The 18,647-nt window shown below is 39.2% G+C and overlaps 1 protein-coding gene across 9 annotated transcripts; it reads right to left on the reverse strand.

Moving 5' to 3' along the window:
* Positions 1-163: 163 nt before the first annotated feature.
* Positions 164-18,553, reverse strand: PRIMPOL (primase and DNA directed polymerase). 9 transcript variants are annotated; one of them, XM_056326314.1, is made up of 16 exons: positions 18,414-18,553; positions 18,035-18,276; positions 16,903-16,996; positions 15,217-15,289; positions 14,518-14,702; positions 13,339-13,430; positions 12,288-12,429; positions 10,670-10,817; positions 6,801-7,091; positions 5,023-5,185; positions 3,680-3,777; positions 3,216-3,302; positions 3,024-3,132; positions 1,784-1,866; positions 1,654-1,700; positions 164-578 (listed from the first exon to the last, which is right to left on the reverse strand). In XM_056326314.1, the coding sequence occupies exons 4-16, from the start codon at positions 15,281-15,283 to the stop codon at positions 273-275; spliced, it is 1,818 nt and encodes a 605-aa protein (XP_056182289.1). In that variant the 5' UTR covers positions 15,284-15,289; positions 16,903-16,996; positions 18,035-18,276; positions 18,414-18,553; the 3' UTR covers positions 164-272. The 9 variants fall into 9 exon arrangements, with proteins under 9 accessions (XP_056182289.1, XP_056182285.1, XP_056182288.1 ...); XM_056326310.1 differs by lacking the exon at positions 18,414-18,553 and adding an exon at positions 17,803-17,952 and having other exon boundaries at positions 18,035-18,373; XM_056326313.1 differs by lacking the exon at positions 18,414-18,553 and having other exon boundaries at positions 15,217-15,286; positions 18,035-18,373.
* Positions 18,554-18,647: the final 94 nt, after the last annotated feature.

The raw sequence follows: 18,647 nt of genomic DNA on the forward strand, positions 1-18,647 counted from the left end.
AAAACAGAAACCACACAACGTGTTAAAAGTGCTAAGGTCAGAGCAGCACTCATGATGAATTTTCAGTCCAGTACTCTTCAGCCCCCATGTAATCTTCCATGAGCTCCTTGTGCCATCCGGTTGCTGAGGTTACTTGTTTGTTAGCAGTTACTTGTTTCTTTGCCTTACCAGTCTGGAAGAGCACTCTTGCACTACATCGGAGTATCTTTCACAGAAAGCGTAGGATAAGCAAGCTTTGTTGCTGGCCGTCAGTTTGCTAGCCAGGTCTGTGGTTAGCTGCCGCCTTTACTGCAAGTGTCCTGTTTACTTGAAGTTTCCAGAAGAACTTCATCAGGAATTTCTTCGGTGGCATAATTCAAACTATCATTTACAGCTTCAGCTAGCTCCACATCTTCAGTAGCTTCCAGGAAACAGGAATCATCGCTCGTGTTGTCCCACTCGCTGTCTGACAGCAGGAAGTCTCGAGACAAGCTTTTTTCTAGAGATACTGAGCTTTTAGACAAGTCTGGCACGTCAGAATGCGGTTTTACTTTTTCTTCTGTGTTCCCCCTTTCATCCATTAGAGTATACTCTTCTTCCTTTTAGAGGTAAGAATATTAATTATTCCATACGAAAATGGTCTTCAAACCTTTCAGATCAGTTAAAAGTTTGAAATTCATCCTGTCACATCTAATGGATACTACAGAAAGCTGGCCAACAAGACAGATTTTCCAGCATGTTCGTTTATAGCCACGTTAACCTATGGAAGCCTATTTTAATAGGAGAAGAAATTTTCTGTTTTTCTAGCAAACTACAAGTATTCTGTTGTGTACAGCTTCTTAAAATAATACAAGGTTAAAACTAATTTTAGTGTCTGCTTAAAGATACTGACAGGATCTGAAAATGTATTTAAATTACACTTCCTATGAAATAACACTAACAGCTATTGATGATCTGCTTAAGTAGAGCTTAATGTGCCATGCTGCTTTATGAAATTTAAAAGTGCAATGTGTAAACTTAGAAGTTGCAAAGATGTCAATTCTTATGGCCTACTCGGTGGAAGAACTACTATCTTCAGGGCTTAGAATCCGGGTGCAGCATCAGGTTGGTTTAAATATTCTCCCTATCTCTGTGGGTAAACATCAGTGCTTTAACACACTGAAACGGCGCTAAGTGAACTTCACCTTTGAGGGTCACTGACTTAAATTTGACTTTGACTCAAGTGTTCCAGGAACATTTTTATTTCGGCTGGCCCAGCACGAAGTCAAACACGCACAGCAGAGCTTAACTGGGGCAGTTTTTCCATGCTGCACCTGCAGCGGTCTTGTGGTTTATGCCCTGGGGACCGCTGCTCAGACCAGGCCAGACCAAAGGCTCGAGTCCTGCTGCAGTTAGGCTGTTCTAGTGACTTAGCATCATCTCTGCTGACAGGCTTTGAACTTAAGAATGAACAGATGGAGCTACCACACCAGCCCAGCTGCTCTGGGGGAGCTATTCTATACCTGTGTAATGTATATGTACTGTATGGAGAGAGAGAGAGAGCGCGCTATCTCCGTATATATGTATAACATACTGTCTGGAGCTCATCAGACTGCATTAGTGGGCGTTTTCAATCACTTCCAAAGACAGCTTTACTCACAAGAACTTTAGTGTACCGACAGGACAAAAACATACCTCTTTAAAAAGAAACGGGAGACATATCGTAGGTGGTAGTGGAAAACCTAAATCAAATATACGGCATTTATTAAAGTTAACATTCCCAAAAGTATTAACTGTAATTGCTTTGAAATCACAGAATACTTACTTTGTGATCTGAAGTTTTCTTCTCTGCAGACTGGATCGTGACACTTCTGATACCAGACTTCCTTCTTTAGATCTACTAGAATCCTAAGAATGAAATAATTCAGTTTTTAGTAACAGTTCATAAAAGAGGTGAATGCATACAGTAGGAAACAGACACTAAATGAACAGGCTTTGTTTGCCTGCTTCTATGAGTATCGCCTTCATACTCTTTACATACTTACTACTTACTTGTTTTGTATAGTCTATTTGTTTAAATAAACTTCAGGCTTAAGTTAAAAATACGTTCCTGTTAAGACTAACATTTGAAAGTGCAATGTAGTCAACTTCATTACGTTCAGCTTGGAAGAAAAAGTCATTAAAGTAAGATTAGTATATGGGAGCTAACTGTGAGATCAGATTTGTTGCTGCTGCTGTTACAGATAATTTCATTATAAAAGCCAGATAAAATCACTATTTCCTGTCAAATGTAGACCACCCAGCTTTTTCAGCTGCGCTTTAGAAACACCAAGCTTCAAGCAACTTCCTTGAGAAACACCAAGTTCATCTAGCATGGCGGCTGCGGGGGGGTCATACCCTTGTTTCTCAAAATCATTCCTTATCTTTCAGTTATTTTAAGTGTTACATAGAGTTATTTTGAAGTTAAACATTTTCTACTAATGATATACTGCAATTCTAAGGTAATCTAAAAAAACCTGACTTTCCAACACTTATTCTGCTAAAACTAAGAAGTCTGAGTCCTTGTCGAGTCATTAGCAAAAGTCATCTTGACTGAGTGGTGGCAGGAGTTACTTTTGTCATTTTAGTGTATGTAATTTAAGAATTAATGTAATTTAAGAAGCACTGCAAGTGAATTTAGAAGTGGTCTGTTTTCTTTACCTTATTTCTGATTGTTCAGATTCCTAGCTAAGAAGCGTCAAAGCATGGTACCACTTAACAGCTTTAACAATCTGACTTGTATATTAGCAACTTTAGGCACGCATTTTAAATAGCATCAAGATTACTTCACAGAAATATTAGCAATACAGGTTCATTTGGCAGGGGGAGGGGGAAGTTGTGGGACGTTTTTTTTCTTTAAAAGTAGTATTGTATCCCCACAAAGTAAGAGAGCAGAAATTGTAACAGGTGCTGATTCTATCTGTACGATAGAATCTATCTATCCTTTTTTTCAGCATTTTTACAGAGTAACAGTTAAGCAGGCAAATAAATAAAGCTGTTTTAAAGCGAACAGTTACAGAACACACATGATGTTGTTACTTTTGTGAGCTCTTCCAATATTTTCACACCAACGGTAACCAGAAATATCATACACAAGTTTTTCTTCCTGAGAGAAGTAACGCCATTGCCGTATCCCTGGGGAAGAAAAAAAAATTGAGTAAGTTCTTTAAAAATAATGCTGCAGAATAGCGATTTGTAAATAGCAAAGTGGTCTTTACCTCCTTGTACCCCATCTTTATTAACCAGAGAGCGAACAAAATAATCAATTTCTGGATACGGTGACCCCTGATAACCTTCCATGGAATCTGTTAAAACAAATGCCAAGTATACGTACCATTACTGGCTTTGCCGTTGTAATACGTGACACTGTTACACATGATAGACTGTAGGCAGGAAGCGTACATGAATCGCACCAAATCCTTACACAAAACTGGAGCTAAATTCACTGTTACCTTCCCGTAGGTCTTTCAAGTGCTACCCCTGCCGCACCCCTGCAGCGCGGAGGGACTGGGACAAAGTGTGACAGCTACGGGAGGGCAAGTGGCATTCAGGTGCTGCAGGACGCTGCCTCCTGCAGAGCGAGCTGAACAAAAGCCCTCTGAGAGGTCACCAGTGTGTAAGTCACTGTACAACTAATTTAAGAGTACTGTTTTTTCCGTACAGTAGAAAAGGCTTGAGGTACCTCTACTGCTCCTGGTAGTTCTACTGTTTGAAAAGGACGACATTTTTCTCTCCTCCTTTGAAAAGCCACATGACAGAACTTTTGTGTCATCCCTTACTCTGAAGAATAGAGAGGATACAAAGGAAAACACATGATTCTTACAGCATAACACACCACATACTGTAACATATCATAACATAGCCCTGGGCCACCAGCTCATGGGGTTGGCGCAGAGTCCTCCAGAGGACCCTGCTAACCTCCGCCAGTCTGCGATTCGGCTCGGTACGCTGCCTTCCCTACCTTTTGCTATCCCCCTAGCACTTTTTCTTGTCATTCGGACCATTTCCTCTGACTTGCACCGGCAGAGGGCATGGGTTCCTCCTCCAGAACAGCACAACTTGGTTCCTGGCAAAAATCCCAGGACCCAGCCATATTAAGCACTGCCGGTCCACACTCTTCCAGCAGGGTTTGCTCTAGATGTAATATTTACGCACATATATCCCTTGAAAGGCTTCCTTTTTCTCCCCTCTCTCTCTACAATGAACGGCTTTTCCTTGCCGTGTTACTAGCTGGAAGCCAAATGATCACTGAAGACTAAATTCGACACAGCAGAATTTCTCATCCATGTTTATGGCTGACTCAGCTGATTCCTGTGGTCTGAATACACCACACTGTTGATGCTACGGGGCTGCTGGCAGCGGTTCAGGGTAGTGACTATTTCAGGATATAAAAATTGAAGTCACAAATACATGTTTTTATAAAAATATTATACATAATACCATACAGATGGCTGTACCACTTGAACCTTGCCTGCAGCAGTAACGATTAGGATCATCTCAAGACAGAGTCAGTGCAGGGTTTAGACAGATACAGAGAACTTTGATTATCTTATGTACCAGTATCCAGCCTAAGGAGGGATCTGCACCAAATGGGAAATCTGCTGACAGGCAAGTAAACATGTACAAAACCCCTTTTTCTTTTAATCATACTTCAGAAAATATTTAGACTCTTCATATTTAATTGACTGGAAAGCTGTAATTTTTCCTTTCAGAACTATACACAATCTGACCAAATATAATAGTTGTTACATTTCGGCATTTTGAGTGAGGCAAGTGTATGGAGAAACGAGGCACAACTCAGAAGCTGTACCACACGTTCTGTGTTCTTTAAACACCTGAAAAGTAGTCCCAAGGAATTTGTTACTCAAATCCAATTAATTCTGTGGGAAGTGCCTAAGTTACACTGTAACAACGTTAACAGAATAACTGCCCATTGACTGGAGTTAATCATAACTGCTGCAGGAAAAAAATAACTAAAATATTTTAAAATACGCATTTTAAACTCCACCAGAATTAAAGAATTACCTAACATTGCAGATCAAAGACGAAAGAAAATATGCTTCTTCCAAGGAGACATCCTCTTCACAGTTAGGGACAAACTTATTATCCTCCGATATCTTCAGAATCACATTCTTTCCTGCTTTTGATGATTTATACATCCGGAAATTTCTATTCTTTGTATAAACTCCTACAGGAAAACATGTATTACTTAACATAACAACACTGGCTCAGATTTAAGGTACTCCGTACTCATAAATTAAACAATTTTCCTTAGGCCCAGCTACAGGTCTAAGGAACGGACAAAACCTATTAGTGACTTCAGCTCACACCCCATAGAAGAAATGCAACCAAGCAAGATGATGCACACACGTACATTTTTATGTTACAGAAGCATTAAGACAAACACCCAACACCTCTACTTAGGCATTTTAATCATTCTGACATGATCATCACCAGAAATTTCCCTTCAGCCTAAGAAATAGGTGCTTTCACATGAACTTTGTGAAATACAACTGACCCCAAAAAGCTGCAAAATTATTTTAACCAGAAGGACCTTCATCAAGCTTTCTCTTTTCTGTGAACCACACATCACTTGTCTGAAGCATGTATCAGGAAAATTTAATTCCAATCTCAAAAACAAAAAACAAAAAAAATGAACAGGCATCTTAAACATGGCCTAATTAAGAATTTGTTGAGGATGTGACGAGAATGTCACATAGCTTTCTATCACTGCAGCCTCATGACAGCAACTCAGTATTCCAGTTATTTTGATTTGAGCTTTTCAGTTTTGAGGTAAAGTGTGTAACATAAATATTGAGGATGGTTAATTTTGGGGGACTACCATCAGATTCTTAAAAGGTGATGCAGTAAATGATTTGCTTTTCTTTAACTTCTGTCCATGAATATGCTCGAAGGATTTTTGAACAGTAGGTGCAAAGTAATCCTTCTGAAGAAGCAATGGAGAAGCCTTCCATACTGCCAAATTTGGGATTATGTTTCAACAGATCAGATATACTGAAGTGGCCAGCAATAAAAGCGACGCTGAATTCCATGAGAAGAATTTGAAGGAATGGGGGTTCATCAGAGAAGGCTGAGAAAAACCCAAGATAAAGTCGGCAGCATACTCCATACATAACAGACTGCTGTACAAAAGCATGCCAAGCTATTTTCGTTTCACTGAGACAAGGCACAAAGCAGTGAAACCAGACATGGGGATGGAGAAGGGTGGAACTTTCAAACTTTACCTTGACTATGGGTGTTGTGCTCCTGGAGATTTTTAACCTTTTAATACCGTGGGTAGGCTAAGACCAGCTGGGCCATGAAGTGCCCAACCCAAAAATTCTATTATTCTGTCGTTAAAACCTAACAAATGCCATTCCAAACAGGGGAGGAAGGCTCAATTCATGTGTATAGAACAATGCAGAAGGCCACGCCTGTAAGACATGTTCCATAACTGAGCAGCTTTAATTCAACTGAAATGACAAAAATGCAATATATGCTATTCTTTTTTAATCGAAATAGGAGCACTAAGTCCTTAGGAACAAAATTAGATTCTTGTGTGGCAAGAGTTTCTTCAAATAATTAAATCTAGTAATATAAGAAGTTTCGTGGATCAAGAATCTAAGGGTCCTTTGAAGTACAGCATTTATGATTGCATTTTCAGCATGTATTGTATTTGGTTTAAATTCTGACCATAGGGACAACAATAAGAACACTGTTGTTCTTATTAGCTGTAATCAAATATTAAGAAACGTCTCATTTCTCAACCTTTGCTGCATCCCAAAAAGCACTTTTATATTTACCTAGATCCACAAAAAGTTGCTTGTTGCCTTCTTTATCATTTACCATTAGAAAAGAAAAATCCAGATTTTGTCCCTGGTGTGATGTTTCTGTATCCTTCGTTTTGTGAGCAACGGCTGGCCAGCCTCTGGAAGCATCTTCGACAGCTGTGAGGTTTGTAAGAGAACCACCTAATCCAACTGCTTCTGCGGAACACTGGAAAACACATCCTGCTCCTCCTTCTGGAATCACAGCAGCAGCTTTACTCTCCATTAACCTTATGGCTGGCTGCAAAATGGTTCTCACAAAGTTACCTTAAAAACAAACAAAAAACCCCCGAGAACAGCTAACATCATTTATGAGTCACAAAAGAACAATTCCTGTACAAACATTTTCAACACAGCCAAGAGGGAAGTGGTTGGTGTTCAGGTTTGGGGTTTTTTTTCCACTTCTGGATTTTTTAAAAATATCTTTTGACCAGCCCAGTACAAAATGGTTCTAGTTAGTAACTAAGAATTTCTTGCCTGGCAAGAAATTTTACTAAACTATTTTTTTTTTTTTAACAAAACTGGAGAAAATAAACACTTGTGCATATATTAATTGTATCACACAGCCACAACCTTCCTCTTTGCAGTTTTACTACTGAGAACAGAGAGAACTGAAAAGCAGGATGGCTGAGCAATGACCTCTGTAGAAATACAGACAACATAATGAAACTGAAGTGCATAGGCTGTCACTAGAATTTCCCAAACTAAATTCAAAGTCCCAGATGAAAGGGCAAAATTGAAATAGAAATCTTCAGTATCTTTCAAAAGAATTTCTCCTAGCCATCACAAGACCTGTGCCACTGCAGTTATTAAAAGCTTTTGACAGACTACATCTCAAGCTGCTGCGATGCATGGATGATCCTGACTTAATGATTAATATGAGGAAGAATTTTGCACTGAAATTTCTGTGAACCTGAGTTTTCCGCTAGAATGTCAGAAACTTAACAAGTTCAGTTTCAGCCTTCAGGCTAGCTTAGCAGGAACATTTCTGCGGGTGAACTAGGCTGTTAATAGTAAGGCTTACTCAAATGCTTAATGTAGGAACACTTGGTTAATGACAGTAGCATCAAGAACGAAGTAGTCGAGGTCCCTTGTAAAATGTAGTTTGATTTAATATTTCAAGTACCACTGAGTGAAACTCTTCGATACACAAGTAAAGCATTCCTACAGCTTTGCTATTACACAGCTTATTTTTTTATCCTGTCATACGTAGTTTTTAATCATTTAGCTGAATATTTTTGCAGTAGTTAATGACAGCATGTGATGACATTAATGAACTCAGATTTAGAATTCTGAAGAGCTTGTGATTGTCCGTTTCACTACTGCCTTACCTAATTTCACTTTCAGAATGACTGAAAAGGTTTACTTGCAGCTTCACAGTGTATTAACTGATTTAAGAGTTTGACCAGGGCTTACTCAAACAACAAATTACTTTTTAAGAAGTATTTAGTAATGGCTTCTCAAGCTCCCAGTATTGTAATTCAACTCCCACTGTACCTCCAGGCACTGCTAGATGGTAACCAAAGACGGACAGACAAAACCCATAGCCAAATTACACAGGACACTTAACTAATGAGCTAGAATAAGCAGTGGAAGCTTCTACTGAAAGAACTGACTAATGCGATTTAGTTATCAAGATCACAGGCTAAAACTGCTGTCATACCAAATTATTTATCATCCACGTGTTACTTAAAGAGTTTTATACTGGCAGAGGAGTTAAAGGCCATACTTCTGAACTACAAATTGCAGTAATCCCATTTAAGTCTTTGGGGTCTGCAGCCGTTACCGCAGTGTCACATAAGTGACTGCTCTGTGTCACGCTTGGGGCTGTCAGCCAATATTAAAAGCACTTGCTTATAACTTTGACAATCTGCTTAGCTTGCCATGTGAGCTACTACTCATAAAGTTTAGGGACACAGATTCCACTGCTCCTAAGAATGATGAGTAGTTCTTTTAATGTTAAAAAAAACTGAAAAAAAGATTGGTTCTGAGAAACTGTATTGCCTCTCTGCATTGGAGTAAGGATCTGAATTCTGGCTTGAAGTGATGTTTAGGCCATGGACCACATACATATATTAAAAATATCTGGGGGAATAAATTCTGTACATGCAGACAGGCCTACAAAACCTCTCCTTACAGTTTGCTCTACTTCTCCAGGTGTTCACGCTGACAAAACCTTTCACAGATGGTTCCTCAGAAGAGCACAAAACATGTTTCAACCCTACGCAACTTTGATCCAACAGCACATGTGTTCTTCCCATGAAATAAGCAGACAATTCAAAAAGAAAATCAGATTTTCTCTAATGCCATATGGGGCTAGAAAGAAGCCCAGCACCATGTCATTAATGATAGTATCACTGTGCTGTCATTAATTACGAAAAGCAAAGAGCCCATCTTCCTTGTGCTCTATACAATCCCCTACTAGGCCATACACAGTGCACAGTTAAGAAGCTACTTAGGAAATACTACATTTCTTTTTTTATACCACCTGTGTAAGCTTTACTCAAGACTGGAATGAGGGGAGCGGCAGAGCTAGAAAAAGAGGTAAGGATGAGAAAGGAAAAGGAAGACTGGGAACAAAGACAGTCAGACAGATAGTGACCAAGCTGACAGCAGAATGAAAGCAGGAACCTGAGTGGGACCAAAATTATGAACCAAACATCCTCAACTTTTCCTATTCTACTGCCAATGAAAACCCAGTAACAAAGAACACGATCTCTTGTAATCCTGCTGCTGTTGTCACAGTTACTCCTGAACACAAACAGTAGAGCTAAATGTCACAAAGCCAAATTTCATCCCTTCTAATAACGCCTGAGATTATTAATAGGGTACTATATAACTGCATTTCTGCTTCCGCTTCCGCACCCTGCGTGTTTGTTTTAAACAAAACCAGTAAGAAACAAAGGCTACAAAATCAAACAATCAAGTATTAAGAACTTACAGAACCAAGGCTGCAGGTGCAATGTTAAATAACCCAAAGTTCTGCATTTGTAGGTTGATACAGATTTTAATTCCACCACTGGGGAAGCTGTTTTCCATCAGTTCCTGCTTCACTCAGACAAAACTCAGCTGATATTTTCTTGTGCCCTCATTGTTTCACGTATGTCTATAAGACTGCTCTACCGCACACCATTCAGAATATATATAAAAGAAGAAATCATTAATTTCAACATTAACTTTTCTTAATGCTCACCACTAGTAACTCAGTACTTCACAAACAGTATTTTAAAAGTATCTCAAAATACTTCTGTGAAGTGAGGAGATTATTAATACACTTATTTTAAAAATGGAGTCAAGATAACTCTGAACTGGCAATTCTTTGTGTTGGAGTTCCCCTATCCCATGAAATCCCAGCTTACATCAACAACTAAAATTGCTTTCAGCTTTCTCTTAATCATGTTTATGCACAGGTGGCTTGAAAACATCTTCGTCCTGCCTTTCTGACCCTCTGCTGAGCACAAACCAACTGTATTTAGAACCAATTATTGTAGCTGTAACTGTTAAGGCTGACACTAACTTGAAAATTAAGGAGTCATAGTCACTCCGTAAAAAAAATGTCGCATCAAAAGCTAGTCTTGGCAGTAGTGTTGTAAATAAAGCATACAGGCACAAAAAAAGTTACATTTTTGCAGACATAAATGCTAGTTATAGAAAAAGGAAGCAGAAGATGAGTTGAGAAATAACGAAGCTTAATGAAACAGAAACAGGTAGCCATTTCTGCTGGGAATACTTACTTGTTTCCACATACAATTCCATTAAAATAAATATTCAAATGTGAGATGGCACTGTACAAAGTCAAAACCTCACATTTGTTTTCTAGATGTAAGAGAAAAGAACAGACTTACCAGCATGAATATTATCCTTAAATACAGCCTTTTGGAGTAGAAATATTAAGTGTCGACTAAATTTTTCATCAGTACTGGAATCTAAATCCAAGACATCTTTGGCTGAACAATTTACATCATAAAGTTCTTTTAATTTTTGGCTGACAAGCTGAAATTATAAACATTAAAAATGCTAGAGAAAATAGCACAATTAACAGTGGTATCTATAAAACCTATCACAAATGCACAGTCTACATCTTTTTTTCAGATTTTTCTCATTTTGAGCATACAATTAATTTAATTCAAACTAATTCACAAGATAGCAAATTTTAACCAAATTTGACATAGACTTTATTTCCTGAAATAAGCAAGTCACTGAATACACTTAACAGTGATAAGCTGAGCAGATTTTTCAGTTTTTAAAGTTGAATTCTAATTTAGTAGCTTTATCTTCTGGGTTTTTTCCACCACAAAACAGTTCACACTGTGAAAATGTTTGCACTGCAGGCTTAACTAGAATGGAAGACAGAGGCTGTCATGATGTAAAGGGCTGGTATGCTAATTCACTGTTATGATTTAGCTAATTCATTGGTATGACCCAATGAACACTAACTAAGCAGAAAATATAAGATGTCTGGCTCTAAAATAGCTCTAAAAACCTTCCATAAGCTAAGCTTGTGATTACCCATGTTGAAACTGGGGCTTGGAACCTAAGGGTCTGGAAGCTTAGGGGGTTTTAGCATCTCAGATCCTCCACCCAGGAAATCCACAGTTCTCTTCTTAACCTGAAGAATCTAGTTTTCAGAACTGATCCGGCACTGCAGAAAATCCCTCCAGATTCTATATAAATGAAGGGTTCTTTACAAAGGAAGGACCACAATCACCTTTTTCTTTCTTTCCTTTCTAGCTAGGAACATTTAAGTGTCACAAGTCTCACAAATAAATGGCCACTCACAAAGAGATTCTATTGGAATAGAAGATACTCTTCTAAAAACCTGCTTTACTGCCCACCTCTGTCATACTGAATTTGCAGTGGAGCTCATTTTCCAACAAAATTTGCAATAAAAGGGAAACGTGCACTATTTAAGAAAATTGGTAATTACCAAAGATATTTAACTGTAGGTACCAAGTTGATATGTGCAGTCACCTGATGTTCTCTACATCATCGTTTAACTCAACTATAATGAACTACTGTCTGAAAAGACCTCAAGTCAGGAGGGATCCGTCTAAGCCTTGATATACGACTGTGCCAGCTGGCAAAGGAAATTAACTAAGTAATCTCCGAATGGAACTTTTATTGATGCTACTATGAAGACTACTTAAACATTCCTTCAGTTTTACAGCTTTGAAATGGCACAGCACATAAAACAATCAGCAAGAGCAAACATTGTATCAGTAAACCTACAGTAGATATAAGCATTCCAACATCACACTCTATATTTCCATTTCACGTAAAGAAAACCTTTGCTTTAACTAAAACAATCAATACTTTTTACTTCATTAGAAATAACCACTAGGTATACAATTCTTTTTCATTTTACTACAGAATAATCAAGATGAAGTGGTAAATACTTTGCTTTCATATTAAATCAACAACAAATTCATATTAATCTACAACATTGACTTTGCTCCAGTTTACCTCAATTAACTTTGCAACCATACTCTTGCCATCTGCATCAGGATTTGCTGGTTTGTAGAACTCCAAATCGAAATACAGTTTGCAAGCATCTTTTTCAGGAATTACTTCATAGCAATGCATAAGACTTGTTTTATAACCTTTACTAAAGAAAAACAAAACCAAGTCACATCTCATGATAAACGTTACTCATACATATCAGCTGCAAACAAGGATCCCACAAGTCCTAAATATTTTTCAATCACCCATATTAAAAAAAGTAGCAGCCCTATAATGCTTTGAAAACTCTGTAACTAGTTTCAGCATCAAAACTAAAGTATTCTCCTCACGCCCCCACAAGTCTTACAATACATACTGTCAACAGAAATGCTATTGAGAATTTAAGGAGCAATGGAAACTACAGTAAAAACCTTAGTAAGTTATTGTTTATATGTCTTAAGCACTGAAAATGAGATTACGTAGACTTTTTTCCAACTAAACCAAAAATTAATCTCATTTTAAAATTAGGAAAAAAAAAAATCAAGCTTACTTTTCATATAAAAATCGGACCTTAAGTTTTCTTATACTTCATAACCAAATGTTTTATTATAAAAGAAAACATTGGGGAAAAGGGTTCAGCACATGATCAAATTGTCAATACTTGAAGCTACATTATGCAAATACAAAACCAGACATTTATATTAATGCCCATTTAAATTGATATATGACTAATAGAAATATGTTTGTGTCACTTGTTGGTATGATCTGCTGAGGAAAGCTGACAGCAAAAGTGAACCTACTGCTATTAGATTTAAGTAGACAGGTTTCTTAATCCACAGGGAGTAATGGCAGTCTGCAGCTCCAAAGAAAGCAGAAACCCACGACAGAATAGATTGGTTTGTCCTTAGGAAGATTTTCCCCATTGCCAAGATGAAACCTCAGGCAACCCATTACAGCTCTGTGCTAGTCAGAGCAGCACATGGCTGCTGAGAATAGCTCTCCGGTAAGAGCTACTACTAGATATAGCACACTGCTATCTTATGGTAAAATATAGGGTACCTTTTCAAATACTCACGTGTAATAAAACCAAAGTTCCTTATATGATGTCACAAGGTAAAACCTCTGTGCACTTTGTATGTCCTTTTCCAAGGCAAATACATGAACATCCTTTTTAAAATAAAAACATTGAAGTTTTTTAATTCAAAGAACCAGTTAAAGTCTTCAGAAGTTCCTATTTGACATTAATTTCTTTGGTCAAAGGTTAGTAAATACTAGAAAACTACTAGTAGATCACTTATCTCTTTTCAAGCTAAGTAGCATCTGTTTTTAATTAAGAGCAGTGTTCTGATTTCAGTTACACGAGTAAAAATTTGAAGCTTTTCTTTGCTGCGCATTAAAGTAAACTCTGTTTTCTCTGTAAAGGCTTCATTCTTCTGATCAGTGGCAAGTGCATCTAACCAGAAGAGGAACAATGTCCTGAACGGAATAGCCTCATGGGCATGGTGGCAGCATATGGCTTTATAGCAAATATTTCGACTTTATATTGTTTATCCAGAAATGGAAATCTGAAAAGAAAACACAGAAATATCTACTGCTAAGCCAGCATGAGTGCACTTTGGAAAACAGACTGTCAGGATTACTTAAACACCTAAAACAGCATGGAGAAAAACACAGTACTTTCTTTAAAAACAACAATCAATCTGGAAAGTATTAAACTGAAACCAGAGGATACATTTTGCATAACATTTGGTTCATCACTTCTTATCATCTGAACTTGCTGCTCTGCTGCCACTGGAGAGTTATATTGCTATACTTTGTCTCTGCCTCCTGTTTATCTTCTTTATGTTCCTCAATCTTTTCCTTCTCTTTCTTCCTACTCAGCTCTCACTACCTTCCCATTCTCCTGCCAACCCTGACAGCTTGCCCACCTGCAGAATAAATAAATCTATCACTACAGTGTTACCAAAAAGCACTTATACTGTTGGAGGTTAATATCACGTATCAATTCCTATGTTAGAACTAGTACTTCTTAAAGCTACCTCCAGTATAGCATGATCTCCTACAAAGACGAAAAAAAAAAAATCAAAACAACTTGCTGTTTCAGGATTGGGTAGAAAGAGTTTAAAAAAAAAAAAAGAAGAAGAAAAAAAACCTTGCAATCTGATAAAGATTTTACTGTCAACCAAGCTTTTAAATGAAGTTCAACCTTGAAAGTACCTAACGAGCAGAAACATTCACCTAACAAATAATTTACCTCTTCGCAGGTTTTTGCATACTGGAAAGCTTCAGCCTGCCGACAAAATATTTTCCAAACAGAGGATGGCTCAGAGGGTTTGGACAGTTTTGGTCTATAAACTGGAGGAAGAGGGTTCCTTTCATAGTGAGATGCTAGTTCTTCCACTTTCTTCAGCCTTTCTTCCCATTTTCTCTTAATTTGTCCTAAAGCAATTACAAGTTGTCAAATCAGTATCAATTTCTGTTTGTGACTGAATTGTAATATATCCTGTACTCATCACTGGTCTTGTTTTGTTGAGCGTACTTTATTAATTAACCGAGTGTAGCCAATATTCCAAATCAACACCCAACCTTGCTATGATACTGATTTTAACATTAAATCTTTCTACACAGTTTTGGAAGTAAATATCTTCATAGTCATTTCGGGTCTGGCCGAGCCCCACAGCACCCTCAGTGCTGTGCTGGTGGCTAGAAAGGCGGTGACAACACAGCAGCGTTGCGATGCCGCTGAGCAGCGCTGGCACAGCATCACGGCTCTCTCCAACCTGCCCCCGCCTCACCTGTAGGCTGGGGGTGGGCAAGGTCTTGGCAGGGGACACAGCCAGGGCAGCTGACCCAGACTGACCGATGGGATGTTCCATACCATATGGCATCTGCTCAGATAGAGACCCTGAAAGAAAGGAGAAGGAAGTGGGCGGTGGGGGCATTTGTTATTTACCACGTTGGTCTTCCAGAGCAACCGCTACGGGTACTGAAGCCCTGCTTCCCGGGAAGTGGCGAAACATCACCTGCTGATGGGAAGTAGAAAATAACATCTTTTGGTTTCTTTCGCTTCCCTGTGTACAGCTTTTGCTATTGCTTCATTAAACTGCCTGTATCCTGACCCACATTTTTTTTTTCACCCATCTTATTTTCTCCCCCCTGTTCTGCTGAGAAGGGGAGTGATAGAGCCGCTTGGTGGACACCTACTGACCAGCCAAGGTCAACCCACCACAATAGTAATACTATCAAACTTAGTACTACCAAATATAAACACAACAGAATAGACACAATAAGGGAAGGCCTAGAAAGTTTCATTTTTGTTTACAGAATGATATTACATTCCTTCTCAAAAAGCATACAAACTGTGTTAACCGGCCAAACAATATCTGCAAGGAGTGTGAAAAAATACCCCTGTTATTTCTGCTTTATGGTTGGAGAGACAAACGAGATAATTAATTTGTATGGGTGCTTGACTTCCCGAGAAAAATTGAGATTTCAGTGACTCTAGTTCTAAGCTCTGTATCTGAAAGTAAAAGAACTCCACCGTTGACCTTTGCTATTGATCAGTAATACTTTCACCTGCTTTAAAATCTCCTGTACTTTCTTGCAAACTTAAGACAACAGTCTTATCTCTGTTCAAGAAACAGCACATGATGCAGTAATGCTTGCTATCTTGCAACCTGTAAACTAGTTACATAAAGTAATCTGAATACTACAACGCCATGTAGTAAAGCATGAACACACATTAACACATGTATAATTATTTCTAAGTATAATTAACCTTTTTTCTGGGAAAATGCATTGCCCCCCTGAACACTGGCAAAATAGTAAAGAGCACTGCTAAGAAACTGTGAAAGAGAGGAAGAGGGGCAAGAAGTAACAAAGATCAAAGTGCATTATTTTTGTTCTGCCCGGTATAACCACTTTGTACTCCTAACCACCTCCCAATTGCAATGAAAGATGAAAGTTGAACTAACTATACTCAACAGTATTCAAATCTTTAACAAGCTGGATCTATAAGGTGAGTTTGAGTGTATTTAAATATTCTTGTGGGCCCCAAAGCCCGAATTTTGGATCCTCTGAATCCCCCTCCAAGTTTTCCACAGTAAAGGCTCCTGGACACTTGCGTTTCTGCCCACGGTACATCTGAGCCTGCCTTTGTTTTGACAGTTTAATGCCTTTGTCAATTCTAAATAACAATGTTTTTTTCTCTTACAGGGTTCAAACATATTAACTCTATAGACCTTGGCAGTCTCCAGACCTGTGAATTTCCTCCACTCCCTTTCTTTTCATGCAATTAAGTTTCTTATTTAGGAATGAAAAATGAAAATACAGCCAGCAATCAGCATTTCTCAGAAGTGCTAGCAGAACCCTCAGTTTCATTTTGATGCTGTTGTAAATTAATTGATACCGTAAAAATTGTAAAATAAATTCATTTGGCTCTGATGTAAATTAATTGGGTGCAAAAGACATTCCCTACATGAGCACTTTTTTACAAGCTGGCCATTAAAAAGAAGGGAAGTAAAGGAAAATTCCCACAGGTATCTACTAATTTTAAACTTCCTGCTTAGACCAGGACATACTTTTGCAGAAACACAGCTGGGAGGATATCTGAGCCTGGGAGAAGGCTGATGACCCTTACTTTAAACTGAAATCTATCACTGTTCTTGCAGCCCACACACTCTTGGATTCTCAGCAGCCCAACACATCAGGTCTTTTCAAGGTAACTTCGGTTCCTGTATCAAATATACCAACACAACACATCTATTTAGAGCAGGTACAATTTACACTTACATACTAGGTGTAACTACAGACTAGCTTTCTGAGTTTACTGGGAAATTCCCACTGCATTTTCCTCCTTTCCGTCCCACCAGAAGTAAGAGGAGTACTTGTTTTTATTTTACTTGCCAGAAAGTGATTTTGTTACCAACATGTTTGCACTTTGGTGTTTTTGACTCAGCAGTATGAGCATGTGAAGGCCCCGGGGGGAAATACACTTCCTGGGAGATGACTTAAAGAACTTGCTATTTCATTTCCCCTTTTGATGGAAGACTACCTTTTTAGTGATGAGGACAGTGAAAATCTTGTAATTTTGTACCTTTGATGCCTAGGTTGGAGGTTTTTTGTTTGTTTTGTTTGTTGGTATTTGTTTGCATTATTGTTTGGTATTTGTATTACGTATGTCCTTATATTTTAGTAAGCAAATAAACAAAAAGACCACATGCTCAAAAATCTAGAACAATGACAACAAAACACACTACCTGCACCTACTGAAAAATGAAGCTTAGACATGCAAATCAATCGCTACTCCAAATAACACTGCTACACTGGTTTCCTGGCTGGTGCGTATCATGTAGCATAGCTCCATGGCAAAATTCATGCTCCTCAACACTACTAAATTCATGACATTTTCTCCCAGCTATCGACTCAGCCTTAGAAGAACGTATTAAATAACGATGCTAAATTTCTTAACATTAGTAAAAGTTAGCGTGGTTATCCTTATTTTGAGCTGAACCGTGGCATACCAACAAGCACTACTCACCTTCCCTCGACAATAACAATGAGCACCAAATTTTCATCTTGTGCTCCTAACAGAAGTAGCTTCTACGCTTAAGTTCTGAGGAATTTCATGCAACGGGCAGGATATTAGACCTGGTGATAAGACCTCAAAAAGCAGGCGCATTGTGAGAAGCTGGAAAACGCAGTTTCTAATGTTAATCTTCGCTCTGCCTCTCGCTACCAAAGGTCGATAGACAAATGTGAAACTAACTGACCTGAAAGTTAATGATGGAGCCAAAAACAGGCCCAGCTGCAGCGAGGGGTTGTGTAAGGCGGGATGGCGGGGCGGCAGGATGGCGGGGCGGCAGCAGGCTGGTACGTTCAGGTTCAGACTGCACTTGCCCACCAGCTGTACCATTCCCAGGCTTTCACCGCACAGCGGCAGGAGATAAATCCCACCGTAAGTGGAAGGTTCTGCTCCGATACAGTCAGGCACATCCGCGCTTATCCAAGCTGGCTGGAAAGGGAAAGACAGCCTGTCATTTGACAACGACCCTCAGAAATCACAGAAAATAGCAATTATCTTCACGAAGCACCGTTCCCTCAAAAAAGCGGTTGTGCTTCCAGCCTGCGGAGGAAGAAAAAGGCCCACACCAAGAGGGTTTGGGCCAAGCCAAGCACAGCAGCACTAAGCACAGTGGGACGGGCCGCTGCGGGCTCGGCTCCAGCCCGGTGACACGTTTCCCCCGTGGGACAAAGCACGGCCGGGGGCCGGCCCGGGCTAAGCCCCGCGCTGGGCAGAGCAGGCCCGGCGGCCGTAGCGACACGGGGAAGGCCACGGGCGGCGGAGGGGAGGCGGCCGCCCCGCAGGCCCCCTCAGGCGCGGCG

The sequence above is a fragment of the Falco biarmicus genome, chromosome 1 (assembly GCF_023638135.1).
Source record: "Falco biarmicus isolate bFalBia1 chromosome 1, bFalBia1.pri, whole genome shotgun sequence".
NCBI classification, from domain to species: domain Eukaryota; kingdom Metazoa; phylum Chordata; class Aves; order Falconiformes; family Falconidae; genus Falco; species Falco biarmicus.

Coding starts and splice junctions, on each gene's coding strand:
- PRIMPOL (XM_056326314.1), bottom strand. CDS start 15,283: ATGTTTCGCCACTTCCCGGGAAGCAGGGCTTCAGTACCCGTAGCGGTT. Junction 13,431..14,517: donor ATGCAAAAACCTGCGAAGAG/GTAAATTATTTG, acceptor TATTTTAAAAAG/GATGTTCATGTATTTGCCTT. Junction 7,092..10,669: donor TAAGGATAATATTCATGCTG/GTAAGTCTGTTC, acceptor TTTGTTTTTAAG/GTAACTTTGTGAGAACCATT.